Source organism: Elephas maximus, chromosome 6 (assembly GCF_024166365.1).
Source record: "Elephas maximus indicus isolate mEleMax1 chromosome 6, mEleMax1 primary haplotype, whole genome shotgun sequence".
Classification (NCBI taxonomy): Eukaryota; Metazoa; Chordata; class Mammalia; order Proboscidea; family Elephantidae; genus Elephas; species Elephas maximus.
Genome location: NC_064824.1, coordinates 67,406,152 through 67,428,236, shown reverse-complemented (window position 1 = coordinate 67,428,236; position 22,085 = coordinate 67,406,152). Strand labels below are relative to the sequence as shown.

Below are 22,085 nucleotides of genomic sequence, written 5' to 3'. Positions count from 1 at the left end.
GGGTATTGAGCACATGAAATGCGGCAAATTTTAAATTTGAATTACCACGGGGGGCTAGTGGCTACCATATTAGAAAGCACTGTTTTGATAGGAAGCGTTTACACCAAAATTCAGATATTTGTAAGCACCATTAATATGAAATGCAGTACTACAGGACTGAATCCAGATGGTGTTGTACATCTTCTACACAGTTATCCTTCATATAGATTTAAAAAACTATTTAAATATTCTTGGGTTTTCCCTCGTATGAAGATGCTTGTTCTGAATTCCTATTTTTTATTGTATGCCTAGAATCTGTTCAGAGGGTGCTTATTTTGACATGGACATCACCGTATTGCTACACATCTTGTCCAGAATTTTTGTCAAACGGTACACAAGAAACGCTGGTAAACATGATGACAAATGTTTATTTCTCATGTGGCAGATTTTGATGAGTGCCAAATATGGGGCATTTGTGCCCAGGTGTGTGAAGACCGCATTGGCCATCACCAGTGCCACTGTGCAGAAGGCTATGTCTTGGAGCATCAAAGGCAGTGCAAAGCTAGTACTTCCTGTGAGTTAATTATGGACACTTGTCATATATCTGAATAGTTTTGACTAATATTCTCCATCCATGGCAAATGACAAAAGAAATATGCATTAATGCTGATGGCAGGGTTTTATCATCACAAATCGGAAGCCACTGCTGGCACCCAATTGCTGCCAGGAAGAATGGGTCAACATTAATTTGATACTTTGATTATTAGGGATCTATTTGTGGATTAATGATAACCTTTATCAATATAGGAAGCCCTGGTGGCATAGTGGTTAAATCCTACGGCTGCTAACTAAAGGGTTGGCAGTTCGAATCTTCCAGGCCCTCCTTGGAAACTCTATGGGGCTGTTTTACTCTGTCCTATAGGGTCGCTATGAGTCAGAATCGACTCGCCAGCACTGGGTTTGGTTTTTTGGTTTTTATTAATATATATATTTTTATTGGCTTTTGGTTCACTTTGAGCCTGGGCTATTCCATCACCCACCACACTTAATCATGGAATGCTTATTTATTTTTAAATTAACTTGCTTGTCATAAATATAAGGAGCCCTGGTGGTGCGGTGGTTAAAGCACTTGGCAGCTAACAGAAAGGTTGGTGGTTAAACCTCCCAGCTATTCCATGGGAGAAAGATGTGGCAATCTGCTTTTGTGAAGATTTACACCCTTGGAAACCCTATGGGGTAGTTCTGCCCTGTTCCTATAAAGTCGCTGTGGTTGGAATCATCCTGATGGCAGTGGGTTTGGTTTTTGGTATTACAACTGTAGATGACAAATATCTACAGAAATAATTTTGATATTTATTATTACCAGTAAATTTGGTAAATTTATGCAAAATTGGACAACTGAGTTTGAATTGATATATGGTCCATTTTTTAGTTGTTTTGGGATAGAAATACCTGATTTCCTGTGTGATTTTTAACAGTTATATATATATGTGTATATATATGAATGTACAAGTACAGATATTTAACCTTGTGCAATTTTGCTGATGTCAATGTATTGCATAACACATTACCGCGTATTACATATAGTACAGAAAGCTCCTACCCATTTTTTTAAATAGTATCATGATATTCCATTTTATGGCTGTACATTTAACCAGTCCCCTACTGATAGACTTTTATATCATTTCTTATCTTTTGCTACTGCAAAGAATAACCTTATACGTATGTTATTTTGCATGCTTAGTTTGGGTGGATTATGAGTACACAGGTAGAGCAGATTTGGATTTGCCATGTTTTTCACAGAGTGATTTCTTGGTAGTCCTTAAAATGTGTTCTCTGTTTAACACAATTTAAAATTGCACATGGATATAAGGTGCCCATATGATCGATAACTCTTGCAAATACCCAATGTATTTTCCTCAGTGTCATTGAAGGTGCATTGCTAGAGTCAGGTACTTCCTGATTATGTACCTTAATTTGTCCATCTGTAAAATGGATAGAGTGACACCTGTATGTTTACCTCAGAGGTTTTTTTAAAGCATCAAATAATACTGAAGAAAGCATTCGAAAAAAGCATGAATCATATCAATTGTAAGTTACTTCAGCATTCTTGCTTCCCTAAAGGAGTAGTAATGCCTTTCATCTTTGTGTTTAGCTGGCCAGGCCTCTGTTATCTTCTCCAATGGTCGGGATTTGCTAATTGGTGATATTCATGGAAGGAGCTTCCAGATCCTGGTAGAGTCTCAGCATCGGGGAGTGGCCGTGGGTGTGGATTTTCACTATGAGCTGCACAGAGTCTTTTGGACAGACATCACGCAAGATAAGGTAAATAGAAATTTCAGGAGCCTATCGTAGGTGCTTATAGAACCCTGAGCCCAAAGTGTTGATGGCTTTTCTTTTTAGGGGGAGTAGGGAGGAAAGTTCCTTTGTTTTCTAACAAAAGGCCCTTGAGATATTTTATGTTAATCAGCACCTTTTCCATACTATTCTATTACATGTGACCTGTTAAACAAAGCAGTCTATTATATGGATAAGCTTTGAGCAACTTTTAATTTTATTCGAAATGGAGTCCAAAAGCCTAATTAAAAGAAATAGTAGACATTCTTTCAAAACTGGATAGATATTTGGTAGTAATTTTTGAAACTTGATCATTTAAAATGTAAAAAGTACTCTGCTTTCCTAGATGATAAAAATCAGATTTTACTTGCATCTTCTAAATGGAACTGTAATTGAAGCTTGGATAACAAATATTGACAGTATTTTGTTTAATGGCCAAAATTTTGTTACACTGTCTTATTTGGAAAGTGTGAGGGATTTAGTTTCAACTTTGAGCAATGCAGTGGAAAACTTTAAAACATAAATTTTAGAGATGCCTCTCAAGTTATGGAATTTTATTTCTTCATCTTACATTCCTTGTTTCATTAATAAAGTTTTAATTTACTTAAATGAAATGTATAAATTTTGGATTTGGATTGTTAACAATTGTGATTTGAGTACAACTAATCACCTCCTCTACCAGAAAAATCACACGCTTTAATTAAACTTTTTATGGAAACCAATGGTGGAGCATTTAGCTGCCCTCTTGATGTCAAATTGCCAAGTTAGTGCTTTTCATCCTGTTATTTGTTTTATTATGTTTTATTACCTCAGAGAGGTAGATGGGGATAGGGTCTCGCAAGTAAGAGGCCACCTGTCTTATCTTGAATTTAGAAATTCGTTTCCTCATTTAAGCATGAATAATACATTTATTAATATTGTTAAAAGTACAGTATTGGTGTACAAAACTTCAGAGGCTGATGTCATAAATACGTTAGTAGTTCAAATATTTAGTAGAAAAATTATTCCCATTGTTCCTGTGGTCAGAACATTCACCAGCCTAGAGTTTAGGTTATCTTTTTCTCCCCCTAGGCTGTAGGTATGTCATGTAAACAGGCCGGGTATTCACACACAGCACTAGATAGAAATGGTGGTATTATGGCAAACCGGAGAGCCATGCCCTATCTGAAGGGCCCATTTCTGCACACTCCAGCACACTGTTGCCAAGTAGTATTGAAGGCCCAGTATTGCCAGATCTTTTTATATTTTAAAGAAAACTAGAAATGTGACTTTTTCTGCATGCTCTCCTGGTGTTGGCTCAAATTTTTAAGAAACACCCATAAAGGCAGGCCAAATAACACATGCCTGTGGCCTGTGGGGAGGGATATGGGGTTGGGAAGATGGTGGTGGCTCATTTTGTATAGCTCTTGTAACAATGGCTTTCTTAGGTCTCTCCTTGGACCAGGAGAGCTTCTTGAGTCTGTGCCAAAATTTTACCATCTTAAAGCTCGAAACAGCCACCTTTCTTTTTGAGAAACCTGTGACTGTATAGAACCAGACTGTTTTTTTACATGTAGCTCTTACCTGACCTATAGAAGGCAAAATGGTGATATCTCAAATGCCTTTCTCACCTTCCTTAGGTCTATAGCATGTACTTGGCTGAGGATTTGTTGAAGATACTAATGTATTACAAATTCTTTTTTCATCTTAGGACACACATGGACTGTATTGATTTTTTAGGTCCTGAGAAATGCTTTAAGCAAAATGTATGTGTGTCTCAGGGCTAATGGTTAGGATGCCAGGCCTTGGAGTCAGAGAAAGCCATGTACAAATCCTGGCTCCATCACCTCCTAGGCTGTTTGACTAAGATTCGGTTTCCTCATCTGTGATCTGAGGATATTATTAATATTAAGTACTAATTACATAGTTTTGTTTAGAGGGCTAAATGAGATACTGGGTGTTAAGCTCTACATATTGTGTCCTTTTTGTTATTAGTTTCAAAGTTATTTCAGTTTGGGTTTAGTAGAATTGGGCTTTTATGTCTTACTAAGAAGGAGAAATGTAGGCTTTAAAAAGTAAGAACAAAAACAATGTTACATTGAATGAAGTGTAAGAAAACAGTGTCCACAGTTAGTTATGCTTAAGAATTAAAATAATTTTGATTTTTCTTTCAGGTTTTTTCAATTGACATTAATACTTTAGATATCCAAGAAGTTCTCAATGTTTCTGTTGACACTGCAGAGAATTTGGCTGTGGACTGGATTAATAATAAACTTTATGTGGTGGAGACCACGGTCAACCGCATAGATGTGGTAAATTTGGATGGAAGCGACCGGGTTACCCTTATCACAGAAAACTTGGGGCATCCTAGAGGAATCGCCTTGGACCCAACTATTGGGTAAGTGCTGTGAATACATACTCATCCCTCTATTTTTGGAGTTTTATCTCTCCCTCTATACATTGAACATTTGTTGGAGTAATTGTAGGTTAATTCTCATTTCCTTTAGGTCGTGTAGTCAAGAACCCATGTTCATTTTATATGTCTATTCATAGCAGCTTTAAAGGAGTTGATGAAATACAATTCCGTTTGAGCATAAGTAACCAAACACACCTACTGGTCTCCTTAAAATAGTTAATTTTGGGGGGGTTATTTATGTTTCAGCTTTCTTAAGGTGATTACTCTAACATCAGTCAATTTAAATAGTGAAAAGGGGCACTTTCTCCTTACCTACTGGGGTTGAATGTCAATGCTCTTCTCTTATTATGAGTTGTTTAGCGTGCATCCATCCCACAGGACTGATGATCATTACTTTTCTTCAATTTAAAAAATTTACTGACCTCCACTTTTGAGGAAATGTACTTCAAGACGGAGCCAGGAAGAAGGGAGAAAGTTTAGAAGGGGAATAAGAATTTTTAGCTCTGCTATATTATAACCTGTGGTTCTCTAGTCAGCTGGAGGAAAGTTCCATTAATTCAAACACACAATCGAAAAAAATATTTTCCAGGTAAATTAGTAAAATAACAGACCCCTTTCATCTTTCTTTTGTAGTTATTTATTTTTCTCAGATTGGGAGAATCTTTCTGGGGTGCCTGCAGTGGAAAGGGCTTTCATGGATGGCACTGCTCGTACATCTTTGGTAAAATCAAAGCTGGGATGGCCTGCTGGGATAACTCTGGATATGGTATCAAAGCGTGTTTACTGGGTTGACGCCCGGTTTGATTACATTGAGACTATAACTTATGATGGACTGCAAAGGTAAGAAGTTTTATTTATTTATTTATTTAAAGCTTTAAAAGGACCAGAATTAAAATATTCCTTTTTGGTTGACATTACAGCTTGAATGATCTTTACCATGAAGTGACCTGCTCTGAATTTTTTAGCTTTTCTAGTGTTCCATAATAACACACACTGAATATTACCTAAAGCATTTGTTTCTTTACCTCTTTTCCCAATCCCAGATGGAGCATATAATCTTTATTAACTCCTGGATTCCCTTATGCTTTGGGGTAAAGGATCACTTTGTTTTTAAGCTTTATTATTCATTAATGTTATCCTAATATATTTAAGATTTCAAAGATAATTTATGATTTGAAGGTAGAATATGGCATACTTTTTTCTTCATCTTCTTCATCTGATTGGAGCTAACTCTCCTTTTGATATTTAAAAAAAATGGTTAAGATATATTCTCAAATTTTGGCTGATAAAAATTACAGTTTGTGAATTCAGCAAATAGGTTGGTAAGTTGAATTTTTTTCTAAATGACTTGATTTTATTATTTTCTTGATGAAAGGAATAACATAGCTCTGTTTTCTCTTTATCTCTATTTGGTGCTATCTCTGTTTGCCCCTGAATTTTATAGTCTTAGCCCAATCTCTGGTTCAATAAAGTGGTTGGGTATAAAGACTCTGACTTGTTATCACTGAAACTGGTCTCCCAGTGAGAATGTGGAGTAATGTAATAAAAAAATTAGTAAACTGGATATATTGTATAAAAACAAAAATTGACGAATTGTCTTAATTTTCTTTTTCAATGGGATGTTTTGACATTAGATTATATAGTCTAAATATTCTTATGCCAAGTTAAAGATTTAACTCGTTTGCTGCCTGTGAAGGAACATTAAAGCTTGTGAATACAACTAAAATCATCGCCATTGCACCTTACTCTGCCAGCAGGTGGCATTTAGGGTTCTGGAATTTGCTAATGTACCATGTTATTATTGGCGTGCACTAAATGTGCCACCGTAGGTTCTTTTTTTTCCCCTCTTTACTGTGTACCTCAGCTTTCATACTGTGGGTTGAATACTCACTGTCCTGCTCCCTAATTGCCAAGAAATGGTCAGTGATTCAGTGGGAAATAATTTTTGAAGGCATCAGATTTCCGGGCCCTGGATACTGTCTTTCATCTACGGAATTCAAAATGCTATTACAGATCTTTGCCGTTTTATATATGTATATGGCAACCCTTAAAAGAAGGAAGGGTAGGTGAGGAAACAGCAAGATCTAGAAGAAGCTAGAGAAGTGACTGGGACTTGAATGTAAGTCTCAAGGATCTTTCCCAAGAGACAACATGAAAATCCTAACAAATGTTGATGGAAATACACATGTATCTTTAATGTATATTTTCTATATATTCTATGTTAGTAATAAGGCAATAATTTTTTTAGGCATTTTATTGTACTGACTCCACTTTAATCAAAATAAAGCAAAACAAAAAAAAATCTTGCAATATACGCATATATTTCTTTTGTAACAGGAAGACAGTAGTTCATGGAGGCTCGCTTATTCCTCAACCCTATGGGATAACCTTGTTTGAAGAGCAGTTGTTCTTTACTGATTGGACAAAGATGGCTGTAATGAAGGCAAATAAGTTCACAGAAACCAACCCACAAGTGTACTACCAGTCCACCCTGAGACCTTATGGAGTGACTATTTACCATTCCCTCAGACAGCGCAAAGGTAACCCCCCAGATCCATAGAAACTGTGCTTGGACTCAAAGGTTTTCTCAAAGCTCATCTCAAAATGATGAGAGATCCCATGACATTTGGGTGTTATTTTCAAATACATGAAGGGTTACCTAAAAAGTTACCTAGATGGGTACTCGGGAGAAATTGATGTACTTAAGATCTATTTATTGGTTACTGCAAGTGCCAGGGGTATAGCAGCAAAGAAAACAGGCCAAAATGGCTATCCTAAATCTACTAGGAGAAATCTGTGTCAATCCTCTAATATTACCATTGGGGAAACTGAGGCCCAAAAGAGCAAAATGACATGCCTAAGTGCTCATTTTTGGTGGTCTCAGAGAGATTATTTTCCTTCTCCTCTCTTGTGTATGTAGTATGCATAAGGTGTGTATAGACCACCTGGGTTTGATGTCTCTAGTTGGTCACTTATCAAAGAAAAGAAATATTTTGATTCAGGGACTGGTTAATCTTGTTATTTTTCAGCCAGCTGCTTGTGTTTCATGGTTTTAACTGAAATTTGAAATGATATGTTGGTATAAAGTTTAACATTGGTGAACAGTAATTTAGAGGAAGACAAGTTTAGCTTTAAAATTCTCATGTGGAACTAGAGACTTACATCATCCTGAGACCAGAAGAACTAGATGGTGCCCAGCCACAACCCATGACTGCCCTGACAGGGAGCACAACAGAGAACCCCTGAGGGAGCAGGAGAACAGTGAGATGCAGACCCCAAATTCTCATAAAAAGACCAAACTTAATGGTCTGACTGAGACTAGAAGAATCCCTGCGGTCATGGTCCCCAAACCTTCTGTTGGCCCAGGATAGGAACCATTCCTGAAGACAACTCATCAGATATGGACTGGACTGGAGAATGGGTTGGAGAGAGGTGCTGAGGAGAAGTGAGCTACTTGTATCAGGTGGACACTTGAGACTGTGTTGGCATCGCCTGTCTGGAGAGGAGATGGGAGGGTAGAGAGGGTTAGAAACTGGCAAAACGGTCATGAAAGGAGACTGGAAGGAGGGAGCGGGCTGACTTATTAGGGGGAGAGTAAACGGGAGTATGTAGTAAGGTGTATATATGTTTATATGTGAGAGACTGACTTGATTTGTAAACTTTCAGTTAAAGCACAATAAAAATTATTAAAAAAAAGATTCTCATGTGAAGAGATGGGTTTGTTTAGGGTGGAGAAAGACTAGGTTGATTTAAAAAGAAAACGACTCAACCACTAGAACTGTTAGATGACTATCCTTCAAAGTAGTCATCCTGGGGAAATACATGCTGTATTGGGTGAATCAGAGCTGTGACAGTGTTGTAATGGGTGTACAGTGAATCTCCTAAGGTTGCTACTTTAAAAGGTGGCTTTTGGAACTATAAAGTAGTTTGTGTTTCAGACATACGGGGTTTTGAAATCAGATCTGGGTATGAATCCTAATTTAACTGTTTAGTCACTGAATAATCTTGGGCAAGTTGTCTAACCTTTTGGAGACTTAGTTTCCTCTTCTTTGAAATGCTTAGCTCTTAGAGTTATTGGATGAAAGTTAGCATACTTACAAAGTAAGCATTCAGTGAGTAAAAGCTATTTATTACATCTTACAAATGGTAAAAATGGCATTAAAATTTTCTTTAATTATTTCTTACCACTGAGGTTAGAAGACAGATCCTGACATAATTGTTGGGAAGAAGAACTACCGAAGTTATCCAGTTGTGATAGTCCTGCTTTTTGCCACCATTAATTTGAGAGCAATGAAATTGGGAGGGCAATTGTACCCAGGTCTTCATCGAGTTTCAAACCCATTACTGCTCTATTTCATCTATAGAGCTCATATTGACCTTACATGCCTTGGATAATTATACATTTCTAATTGGTACTTTTCCTTTACTCCAGCTGAAAATCCTTGTGGAAATAACAATGGGGGTTGTGAACAGGTCTGTGTCATCAGCCATATATTAGATAATGACGGTTTGGGTTACCGCTGCAAGTGCACCCTTGGGTTCGACCTGGCTGAGGACAACCGCCACTGTGTTGGTAAGAAATCTGTTTTGGACTGTTTTTCTGGCAGGCAGCACACAGATATGGGTGTGCATGCCTCTACCTAGACAACAGACAACTGCTGCTTTTGGACTGGGCCAGCTCCGCATCTTCCCTCTTCGCCCCGATAAGCTTTCTGTAGCGCACAGAGCATCTCCCTCCTTTACACACAGAGCTGTTTGAAGACGTAAATTCTGTCCTTTGGTAACCGAACCAGTTGCCATGCAGTTGGCAATAGAACTGTACTCCGTACAATTTTCAATGCATTGTTGATTTCTTTGGAAGTAGATTTCCAAGCTTTTCTTCTGAGTCATTTCTAAGTGTCTGAACTGTTTGTACTTCCCAGGGACTCCTGTCCTTTAATTCAATGCCTAAGGTTTTCTTGGGCTTTCTTTCCCCTTTGCTTCCTTCCTGAAATCCTTGTCTCCTTTTATTAAATATGGACCCATATGATTTAATTTTGAGTTCTTTTCTGTTGCCATTGACAAATGCTGACTCCCCAGATGACGTTGCTTCTGTCTTACTCTTATTCTTGCTCAGACGAATTTGTTAACTTTCTAGGTAATTCTAGATTCAGATAAAAACCCCTCATTTTAAAAACAATGTCAGTGTTGCATTGTTTTAAAATCCGTCTTTCAATATTTATTTTTGTCATTTTTTTTTTTATACCTCCAGCTCTTTTTCTCATTTCTTGACATACTGTCACTCTCTCCTCCCCCCTCCCTTCTTTCTATCCTTTATTTCTTTTAAAATAATTTACCTGGTTGCTGTTGCTTAACTGTTTTCTTGGTCTGGATAGGTCTCTATACAAATGTTAACACGAACTTGGAAATTTTGATGTAATAATTACGGAGTTCAGTTGATACTATTTATGGTCAGCATATATATATATATATATTTTATATAAATAAATCTTAAGGATAAGTTTTCTTCGATTTCTCCCATTATTTCTAAGTTTTCCAAAAGTTTATTTTTTACTTTCATACATACATTTTTGAATGACCATATGTTCTTTATGGACATATCGGAGCCCTGGTGGTGCAGTCGTTAAGCATTCGGCTGCTAACCAAAACGTTGGCTATTCCAATCCACCAAACCACTCCTTGGGAACCCTATGGGATAGTTCTACTCTGTCCCGTAGGGTTGCTATGAGTCCAAATGGACTTACCTGCAATGGGTTTGGTTTTTTTGGTATGGACATATAGGTAATTTCTCTGGAATTTGGGGAGGGCAAGAACCATGACTGTGGCTGACTGTGTTGCGTTCCTTTTCCCACAGCTGTTAAGCAGTTCCTGCTGTTTTCATCCCAAGTGGCCATTCGTGGGATCCCAAACGTCTTCACTTCCCAGAAAGATGTCATAGTCCCAGTCACAAGAAGTCATTCTTTCTTTGTTGGGGTTGATTTTTGGGCCCAAGAGAAAACTATCTTTTTTTCAGATACAGCACGAGATACGATATGTAGACAAAATATTGATGGCACAGGTAAGAATTTTCCCCCCATGTTTTCTCTGTGAGTTTTCAATAATAATAATAATAATTTGCTCAGTAAAACTTAGCATCCACTTCTTAAACGGGGTCTTTTGCTAAGCTTGCTAAAAATTGGTTTCTTTTCTTATGAATTAACTTAAAGCAAATGCCTTTCCTTTATTTTCAAAACAACTCATAAATGAAGGTATATTTTAACAATGATAAAAATTAACATATAAGTAATTTTCATGTCAAGAGTAGGGCAGGTGTGTATAGGTTATTTGGCTAGAGGCCGTTTCCCATGTTCCAGCAGCCAGGTCGATCCAATGAGATGACCTCTCTGTGGTATTCTGGAATGTCTTTGTTAATGGTTGTGCTAGAATAATAATTTTGAAAAAAGACATGAATTATATGAAATATGGTAAATTAAGTTTTTAGCTGACTGGAATTCTGTTAAAATCTACACAACCATCGATTGTAGTCAGTCACACTTTTCCTTGGGGTACCTTATTGGATAGTGACACGTCTTAGATATCTCGTGGTGCTATAACACAAGTGGGTGGCTTTAATGAACAGAAATTTATTTTCTCACGGTTTAGGAGGCTGAAAGTCTGAATTCAAGGTGGTGGCTCTAGGGGAAGGCTCTCTGCTCTGAGGAAGGGTCCTTGTCTTGTTTCAGCTTCTATTCCAAGGTTTCTTGTCTCATGTGCTTAACCTGCTGCTTTATATCTCAAGAGATTGACACACCCTGTGTTAATACTACCTCTGCATAACAACGAAAACCCATTCCCAAAGGAGATTATAACCACAGGTGTAGGGTTTAGGATTTACAACACATATTTTGGGGGGATGTAAGTCAATCCATAACAGGAAGGAGCAACACCTGCAAATGAGAGTTGTACTCCTAATTCTGTCCCCAATTAAGATCACTAGATTAGAGTCCTTCTCAGACATCTTACAGCAAAAATGTTCTGAGATTCTCTGAGGGACTGAATGCTTCTTGACTTGGCTACCAATCAGAAAGATTAATCAGTGCACGCACCTGAGTATATTCATAGATAGAGGTTGGTTATTTTCTCTCTCATATTGCTAGTGGGTTGAAAACCTACAATTTGAAATAAATAGCCAATCTAATGTGGTAACTAAGAGGGCCATCTCAGGAGCTAGACTACCTGTTTTGAATCCTGGCTCCCTGCATAACCTTGCCATGTAATTTTGGGTAGATTATTTTCATAATCTGAAAAGTAGGGATGATAATATAGCTACTCATACCTTGTAAGGTAGTTGAGAGAATTTTAACTTAACTCATGTAACAACCCAAAACCCAGTGCCGTTGAGTCAATTCGTAAAGCACCTAGAATAATTCCTGGAGAATTGTAAATATTCAGTAAGTGTTGGCTATCATTATAGCTATTATCAATGAAAAACCATATTAACCTGTTCCACTCCACTTCCAACCCAGATCTGCTCTCCAGAGGTAATTGTTTGCCACTTTTTTTTTTTTTGCTGTTTTATTATTTGTCTCCGTGTTTCTAAATACTTTGCTTATACGACTATTTCTTGATTTATCCATTTTAGATACTTACTTCCTTGTTATAGATAAGGAGTTAGCTCTTGCATCCTCTCCCCCAATTCTCCCTGAAAAGCTACATTGTACTTGTAGGTTAAGTTTATAGTAGGTGTTAATATTTATTAATAAGATTTAAATATTATTTACTGCTAAGCCAAGTAGTATTTTGTGATGACATTCCTGAACAAATTTCTGGAGTTAACAATTGTCCCATTTTCATTTGCTTAGCTTTCTATGTAACTATCATATATTTTCCCCAAATGCTCAAAAGATTGATCAAATGCCTAACCAAAAAAGACAGTAATATTATTTGCCGCCCTGGAGACCTCTCTCCCTTGTTCTAATTACGATTTGTTTCTGTCCGGATGTGGTGCACAACTCTTGTCTTCCGATTTCCCATTGTCACCTTCCTCATATTTCTGGCAGCCTCATGTTTCTGGCAGGCCATCCACTTCCCAGATTTATTTCCTCATTTTGCTGAAATGTTATCTAGTAGCTTCCTAAGGAGAAGTAGGATGGCTTATTATTATTTTTTGTTGTTGTTGAGGTTTTGACTGTCTAGCTGTATAGAGAAATTTTTACCACTGTCTTCTAGTACCCCATGCTGAAAGTCCATTGCCATTCTGAGCACCATTTATATTGTTATTATTGTGTTGTGTTTTTGTTTCTCTCTGGGAGCTTTTAGGATCTTTTTGTCATTCCTTTAATCTTGAGATATATATCCTTCCATTCTAGGAAATCTTCTTGCCTCTTTTTTTTTTTTTTTTTTTTCCTATTCGCTCTTTCTGTTATTCCTGGTAGCAGAATGTTAGATTAATCCGTTGTTTTTTCCTATCATTTTTTTTCATCTCTATCATTCTGTTCTGTGAGATTTGGCATTTTAATTTTTATTTCATTTATAATATTTTCAATTTTGAAGAGCTTTCTTGTTCTCTGATTACTTTGTTTCATAATAACTTGTTATTGTTTTATTAATTACATTTAAAAACACAAATCTTCCTGTTTCCGTTTTCTCTGGGTTCCTTTTTCTTTTTGATTTGTTATCTTTTTGTTTCATGAAGCATGCTTTTTCTAAATCTCGGGGAACCTCATTTGGTATTAAAGATGGGGTTATAAAAAGCTGACCAGAAGGTTTCTATGCGTGGATGGGTCATCTCAGCCACCGGTCTGTATCCTGAGCCCACAGTCTCTCCGCTTTACACTCTCCAGAGAATAAATTCTCTGATCTGTTAGAGGAGGTAGACAGGAGAGCAGCACAGCTGCACAGGATCTGGGGGGGCCTGGGGTGTAATTGTTCTTTGTACTGACTTTTAACTAATCCTCCTTAGTTCCTTGGCCCTTGCCTTTCTCAGAACCTGTTGCTGATACACTGAGGGCTTCTGCGTGTATGTGTCTTCTCCGCAGGCCTCGGTGGATTTGAACTGCTGACCTTTTGGTTAGCAGCCTGAACTCTTATCCACTGCCCTACCAGGGCTCCTAATTAAGCTTAGCTCAACGAAAATGTGGTGCTGTGTTTCTAAGCCACATGGAGGCTAAGTCTCTGTAGGTGCCTCCACAGGTCAGCTTTGTAAAACTGGAATTCTCATGATGCCTCTTATCAACTTCAAGTCCACCGGCTGAGCAAGGTACCTTTTAAAATATTCTTATAGTCAGTGGTTAAGCCCCTCCACTGAGAAGATTAAGTTTTACTGAGCATAGGTGCAGAAAATGAGTTGTCAGACATCAAATTAAAGTCACAATTGGCTGATTGAAGCCCTCAGGGAACCTGCTCCTTCAATTATCCCTTCTCTTCACCAACTTCTCTTTTTCTACTAACTTTTCTTCATCATATTTATATATGCTCAAGGCTCTCCCTTCCTAAAAAAACGCAACCCACCCTTAACCTCATTTGCTTTCTTTATCATTTTATGGACAAACTTCTTAAAAAGGGGAAAGTGGTCTTTTATCTTCTGTACCCAGTTCTGATTTCCTTTCTTGTATCTTTGCCAACTTTGCCAACTTGTGTCATTCCAAACTTGGCAACCATGTGGTTGTGAGAGACTGTTGGTGAGAGGGTTGGGCGGTAATACCTCAGGGTTACCCCCTAGTTGTACCTGGCGGTGTCAGCTCATCAGAGTTGTCTGTGGGTGGTGTTTGTGAGTGGTGAACTCAGGTATCTCTTATTCACATGTTCTGCAATGAGAAATTTTTTCTGGAAGGGAGTAAATCCAGACCATACCACTCCTGGTTCTGTTTGTCAGAATCATATCTATTCTTTGAGATCCGAACTCTTGAACAGATAGATTTTAGGTTTACCTCATGTTTTATGTTGCCGCTCAACATTTCTTTTTTTCTTAAGAATTCCACATGTGTTACTAAAATATGCTGTAATACTGATGCAAAATTTAAATACGCAGTAGTAAAATATATGTCTTATATAATATCCTTAATTTAAGGATATTATATAAGACATATATATATGTCCATATTTTAACTTACAGGAAGAGAAATTCTCACGGCTAACAGGGTAGAAAATGTTGAAGGTTTGACTTTTGACTGGATTTCAAAGAATCTGTATTGGACAGAAACGTCTTACAGGTCTATCAGTGTCATGAGGCTAGCTGATAAATCGAGACGGGAAATAGTCCAGAATTTAAATAACCCACGAGCAATCGTAGTTCATCCTGTCATGGGGTAAGTGTGATTATGTTTTTTCCAAGAGCTTGAAAAACTGTACGTCTTTTACAGTCATTGAAAAGTGATCCCATAGGGATATTGCAAGTTCAACAAATATAAGATTGAACTGTACAAATTGAAATCACCTTAAATTTTATCTCTTTAGCATAAAATAATCACTTTAAGTATAAATTGGAATCACCTTAAATTTTATCTCTTTAGCATAAAATAATCACTTTATTGGCTTCAGAAAACTTTCTTCTTAGTTTCAGCTTTCTCAGTCTTCACTGCTTTGTGGTTTTTTTCACAATTGCAGAGGACCAAGCAATATGATACAGATGCAGCAGAGAAGGAATGAATATGCCGCAGTATTATCAGGAAAGGCTCAAATTCTTTCCTTGCTTTAGTGTATTGATATAAAGCTTAGCAAAACTTACTTAATCATTTGTTAGTTTTCAGATTAAAAAGGCTTTCAGACCACAAAGTTTCATGTTTTGCTATTTTGTGGTTGGTAGCGTCAGACAGGAAAAGGTACACAGTATTCCTTTTTGGTGCTTGCCTTTCTTATTTAAAGAACAAATCTGAAGTATGTGGCGTGTAGGGAGCACTCTACATATATTATAATCTCATTTAATCCAAAAGCTAGTTTATGAATGAGGTATGTATAACACACATTTACTGATAAAGACTCTGAGGCCCAGAGAGATAAAGTAACTTGGCCAAGGACCCAGGGTGATTAAACAACCGTCAGTACCCAAATCTAGGCCTGTCTCACTGCAAAGCCTGTATATCTAACAATTCATATACTGCTTCGTGTGTGTGTGTGTGTGTGTGTGTGTGTTTCTATTTCAAAAGAACCTTATTGTGCTTGTGATTTTGGTCATGTGTTGATAACGGAGCTTGTAATTACAAATTAGATTGTCCACGAAATCTGCTAAGCACAATAACAGAGAGAATGAAATTAGTTGCAGCAAGTCTCTGGGGAATTTGTGTTTGTCCCAGTGTTAATATTCTAGATGTATTGCCTCATTTTATAGGTATATATTCTGGACTGATTGGTTCCGTCCTGCTAAAATTATGAGAGCATGGAGTGATGGATCTCATGCTTTGCCTATAGTAAACACTACTCTTGGATGGCCCAATGGGTTGGCCATAGATTGGAGGTAAGTAGGAATCGTTTGCATTACTGAGCTCCCTTTTATTTTGGAACACATGAAGCATACTGGAGCAATATGAGGGAGTGAGGAAACTGATACTGATTCTCCTTAGCTTCTTAAGGAGGCTATTGGAGAAGGATATAGAATGATATAAAAACACAAAGGGCACAAACAGTTGGCCAGCTACTGCTGGGAATAAGTGTAATGCATTCATGAATATTCTCAGGACATTGCTAGGGGAACCAGAATTATAGGAGGTAGTGGAAGGTCAGTATGGAGGTAAGTCCTGAACCTCATTAGCAGTGGGACAGTGGTGCATCTTGAGGATAAGAAACCTTTGGAATCGATTAATCAAGATATCATTTGCAGGTATTAAATGCCAAGGGGAAGATATGTATTTTTCATTGTCATTTCAATTTTCAACTCATAATGACCCCATGTGACCAAATAGAACTAACTGCTCCTTAGGGCTTTCTAGGCTGTAATCTTTACGGGAGCAAATTGCCAGGTCTTTCTCCCACAGAGCCACTGGGTGAGTTCGAACCATCAGCCTTTTAGTGATCAGCCAAGCGCTTAACTGTTGTTCCACCGGGGCTTCTTAAACATAGATTACTACCAGTATCTTTATTTCACAAGGAAAGAAATGTTAATTTTTTTCAGGAATGTAATATAAGTCTTGGAAACACACTCTTTTTGAATGCCCTCAGTGTAAAGGGTTGCTCTGATAGTGTCTGGATAACATCTAACTGCAGTATTTTGTTATTTTAGTGCTTTACGATTGTACTGGGCAGATGCCTTTTTTGACAAAATCGAGAACAGCAATTTTGATGGTTTAGATAGAAGAACCCTGGACCGTGTAGAGCAGATGACACATCCATTTGGACTTACCATCTCAGGAGGTATGTTTTGAAGCAGTAAAACTGTATAAAACTGTATATTGTAGGAGTAGACTCATTTTCTCACAATTCCAGAAAAGCTGGTTACATTAGAATATAAAAAAATGTTCTAAAAAGTGTTCTAAGAGTTTAAGTGTTTTAAGAGTTGGGATATAGGATGTTTCACCTGGTAGGGCGCTTAGAGAAAAACTAGTCCTTCAAGGTTAAGTATTTGCCTGAGGCACCCAGCAGGCTAATGTTTCAGCCTTACGTCTTACTATGCCCTGTCCAATGCTCTATAGGAAAATCCTGAGGTTTTTTTTTTTTTTTTTAAATCTATATGTGCCTAAATCTGATTCCTGGTATATAGGTTTTCCAAAGAGTCATTTCTAGAGACAAACACATCATGGAAAAATATTACTGATATTTGTGGGAGACAGTTCTCACCCTTGCAAGAAGTATTTATCAGCCACTTGCAATTTCCCAAGGGATTTATAAACGAGCTATGACTAAAAATACTAATCACCTCTTTTTCTTCTTAGAGTATGCATTTTTTACTGACTGGAGATCAAATTCTATTGGTCGAGTTAGGAAAACGGATGGTGGGGCACTGACCATTTTCCGACAAGGCATTAGTAACATAATGAACGTGAAAATGTATGATGCTGACACCCAGACTGGTAAGTAAGATTGCCAGATTCTCTTATATGCATGGTGGCTCTTTTTCCCTTTAAATACTTATTATTTATATAACTCCTGATAGTTTTATATTCCTATCACTCTGAGTGGGTGAAAAGTATAAAACTCTGCCTAGCTCTGCTAACCCTAAAAGTGTTGCATGGTGGGATTTCAGGACAATCATTTTAATAATTGTACTGCATTCTAGTGCTTTTCTGTATTTAATTGGAATGTTACACTTTGGCATGTTGATCACCAAGAGGAAGCTACTTTCTAGTATCGGGTCTGAAAATGTTCTTTATTATTTGTTTTCCTTCGCCAGCCAAACCTGTGACCAACCAAGTAGAAATGTGCATAACTTACTACCTCTATGCGTTGTTTTTCAGGTTCTAATTACTGCAGTCGACCCACCAACCCTAACGGCGACTGCAGCCACTTCTGCTTTCCAGTTCCAAATTTCCAGCGGGTGTGTGGTTGTCCTTATGGAATGAGCCTGAGCTCCAATCATGTGACATGCGTGGAAGACCAGTCCCATGAACCACCAACGGAACAGTGTGGCCTCTATTCCTTCCCCTGTAATAACGGCAGATGTGTGCCCAATTCCTACCGCTGTGATGGAATTAATGACTGCCACGATAACAGCGATGAACAGCAATGTGACACATTTAGTAAGTAGCTATACACTGGAGATATTTCCCGAGATGAATTGTACATAGAGAAGTGTGCTTTTATAAAATATAAATAAATAAACTTGGGCTACCCATAGACATGGACTTCAAAAGCTTTTAGGAAGCTAGGTAATAAATATTATTCATAGGTAATATTAAAATAGGTGCTAATATTGACTGGGGCCTGGCATTGACTGGGGCTAAGAAGGCAAAGTATTCCATTAAAATAAAACAAAAACTAAAATAAAATAGAGGACAGTTGAAATTTAAAAAATCTCTATCAATGTGAGATTAGTAGTAATAACAACTTGTCTTTTTGGAGAGAAAGAATACTGTACATTTGTACGTTTTTCTAAAATTTTCCCCCTTTTGTGTATCATCTTCCTGTTCGAAGAGTGCAATTTTTTTTTATTGTGTTTTAAGTGAAAGTTTACAAATCAATGGAGTGCAAAATTTTGCCGGAGTATTTTATCTATATGCACTGTCAAGGTTTCTATGGACTGAGTTAGACATTGTGATTGGAAGAAGCACAGCTTAGAAGTTAAGAATGGGCCTTAGAGTCACATCAGCTGGATCTTGAAACTAAAGTTCTCAAAGCCTCAGTTTTCTCATCTGTAAAATGCAGACCTCATAGTATTTTTGTAAGGATTAAAATGGAAAATGTATGTAAAAAAAAAAAAATGTATGTAAAGCACGTAGAAAAGTGCCTGGTAGATGGTAAGTACTAAACAAATGTCAGCCAATAATAGTGTTGGTGATGATGATGTTGTCATCACTTGATCCAGATTTCTCCTTATTTTGTACAATGCTTCCAGTAGACTCAACAGCAACTAACAACAACTATCCACTGTAACGAAGCCAACCAGAAAGAGAAAAGGCTATAAAAACAAACGTCTTAATGACCCCTTGTCTTTGTTATAGACAGTACCTGTGCACCCTCGGCATTCACTTGCAGCAGTGGGCAGTGCATCCCTTTGGTCTGGCACTGTGACAAGTACAATGACTGTGAGGATGGCAGTGATGAGCAGAACTGCCCCACTCAACCGCCTGTTTCCTGTGCCGAGAACCAGTATACCTGTGATAATAACCTGTGTGTCCCAAGAAGCTGGGTCTGTGACACAGATAATGATTGTGGGGATGGATCTGATGAAAAGAACTGTGGTAAGTTTTTAAATGGCTTCTCTTGATTGGTCAGCCTAGTAAAAAAAAAACCTTTAAAGCTGACACAATTTGCATTGCATCTTAGCCATTTTTATTCCATGTGTCAATTTTATAATGTATACCAATAGGCTATAAAAACAAAGGTATGTGCCTACACATGGAATGCTCATGGTGTTCCCACAGGTCCTATGGAAACAATACAATGCCTGTCTCTGATGACAAACATCTAGATAGAAACTGAAAAAAAAAAAAGTTCCTCAAACAAATACACACATTTCTACACGTTTGGCTACTGTTTTTTTCTGTTCACTTGATACAGGCAAATAGGCAATCGAATAAAAGGCACAGAGAATTTAAATTTCCACCCATCTTTCCCACCTGCATTTTTATCCTGTCAGTTTTGATTTCCTTTTAGTTGGTGCGTATTCTTATCTTCGTAGTACCAGTTTAAGGTGGAACAAATTTTCCTGGGCTAAATTCTAGTCTTGGTTGCAAGAGTAGTCATGTCACTTTTTATCTAGGGTGGATGAGCTTTATGATGTGGCCAGCACATTGACTTCAAGGCAATGCCTTACCAGCAAAGTGTGAACCTGGTTTTTAGAATTATTTTGCTGTCTGCACACTGTTGCTACTAGGCATGTGGGCCAGACCCACCATACTGCCCTTTGGGCTCCATTGCTGAGCTTGGTCTAGAGTCATGGACTTAATGGTACTTATGAGGTGTAGTCCCAGTTCAAGAACATGATTCGGGTTTTCCAAGCATGGCCTGTTTTTCAAGGTGTAATCACAGTTTCAGGTTCTGCCCTATTCCTGGTTCCAAAAGCTGTCCTGGCTTTGAGTTCTCTGGCTGATGGAAGGAATCTTGAATACTTGTACAACTGAGACTTTTGTAGCTACTTAACATTTTTCAGTTTGGCTTTGGCACACATTGAACAAGAAATAAACTGTTACTTGGTTTTATTTTTGGTGATGTTAGATTCTGCAGAGACATGTCACATTACTCAGTTTCAATGCCCGTACCATCGATGTATTGACCTATCTTTTGTCTGTGATGGAGACCAGGACTGTGCTGATGGATCTGATGAGGTTGATTGTGGTAAGTGAATTGCTTTATTTTTATTTAGCATGCTTAGAAAACTTTCAGTGTGTTTAGCAGTTTCCGCTCTGAGCTGATTTCTAATGCTTTTCTCTTTTGTCCTTAGTATTTAACTGCACTGCTTCTCAATTCAAGTGTGCCAGTGGGGATCAGTGTATTAACAACGTAAAATTTTGTGATGGTGTTTTTGACTGCCGTGACCACTCTGATGAAATAGGTTGTCGTAAGTACCATGTACCCAACATACGTCAGGCGAAGGTATCATTCCATTTTTACCAACATGGACGTTACAGCAAAAGTCAGTCTAAATTACACAGTATTCTCAGAGGAATGCGGTATTGAACATGCGATAAAGCTAACTAGGCATTACCAAATAATGATTTGTAATTAGCAAATGAAGTAGTTGTAAAAATGAGTACTTCTAATAGTCTCCTAGGGTCTATTCCTCAGCAAATTCTTATAGGACTGCGGTCCTGTAGGACTATTTCCTAACACTTCCCAAATTAGTGGTTTCTTTGGAACTTCAATAGGGAGGTCTAATCATTGTATAAAAATGGTACTGAGCTGTATTCAGTATTGATTCTAAAGAATTCATTCTTTCAGCTATTATTTGTTGAATACTTGCTGAGGTGGTATATATGGCCTTTGTCTTTAGGTTTATATCTGGCCTAAACAAGAGAGAATATACAAAGTAGGGACTTAAAAATGGTACAGATATAGAAGATCAGAAAACAGATTTTCCTTCTAGTTGAAGGATTCGAAGAGGACTTCCTGGAATATAAATCTGTAAATTTATAATCTCCACAGGCTGGAGAACTATAGTGGAGATGATTTATTATTGCCCACTTTTTTGAGGTAGTCATTTTGTACCTTAAAAAGTAGGTTTTCATTAATTCTTCTCCCCAGCCGGAATTCCTTAAATCTATGAATAAAGAGGAAAAGTTAAATATGACACCCAGACGTTCACTAATTTTCCTGTTTAATACTGAAAATAGGGAATTCTTCTGTGACTTGCTGTTGCCTGGGATGGAGTTCAGGTTTATCCCTGTGTATTCTCTATCTCTTAAGGATTTCTCAGTGAATAGTAGAAAGTTTGATTTCTGCCATCTTTTGTGTGCTGGATTCATTGGGTATAGTTTATTTGAGGGAAAATTACAATATCCATATTAAACATATGAAGTTCAAAATCACCGTAACTATATTGAAATGCTCCGGTGATTCTTTATTAGAGAGTGAGGATATATTTTGTTATTCAGTCTGCACATGAATGAAAATTAGAAACACAGGAAAAAAATGTTCTTTTTGAATGTTCTTTTGAGTCAGGTACTGATCTGACACATGCAAATATTTCTATGTACCACAGTGTGGGAGAAGACCTTATGTTATAGTCACTATATAGACTTACTATTGACCCAGATAATTTTCTCGGAATCTAGTCTGTAAAAGGGATTTTGCACTGCATTCACAAATT

General features: G+C 37.5%; 1 protein-coding gene across 2 annotated transcripts in view; it reads left to right on the top strand.

Annotated features, from left to right (window-relative positions):
- Positions 1-22,085, top strand: part of LRP2 (LDL receptor related protein 2) — a 178,220-nt gene that overhangs the window by 66,744 nt on the left and 89,391 nt on the right. For both annotated transcript variants that reach the window (XM_049887376.1, XM_049887375.1), the window contains exons 10-24: positions 425-553; positions 2,135-2,304; positions 4,470-4,693; positions 5,345-5,551; positions 7,049-7,251; positions 9,144-9,284; positions 10,566-10,769; positions 14,805-14,997; positions 16,017-16,142; positions 16,905-17,035; positions 17,554-17,691; positions 18,076-18,357; positions 19,279-19,518; positions 20,495-20,614; positions 20,721-20,837. In XM_049887376.1, coding sequence (XP_049743333.1) covers positions 425-553; positions 2,135-2,304; positions 4,470-4,693; positions 5,345-5,551; positions 7,049-7,251; positions 9,144-9,284; positions 10,566-10,769; positions 14,805-14,997; positions 16,017-16,142; positions 16,905-17,035; positions 17,554-17,691; positions 18,076-18,357; positions 19,279-19,518; positions 20,495-20,614; positions 20,721-20,837 — 2,625 coding nt within the window. The remainder of the gene's footprint in view (positions 1-424; positions 554-2,134; positions 2,305-4,469; positions 4,694-5,344; positions 5,552-7,048; positions 7,252-9,143; positions 9,285-10,565; positions 10,770-14,804; positions 14,998-16,016; positions 16,143-16,904; positions 17,036-17,553; positions 17,692-18,075; positions 18,358-19,278; positions 19,519-20,494; positions 20,615-20,720; positions 20,838-22,085) is intronic.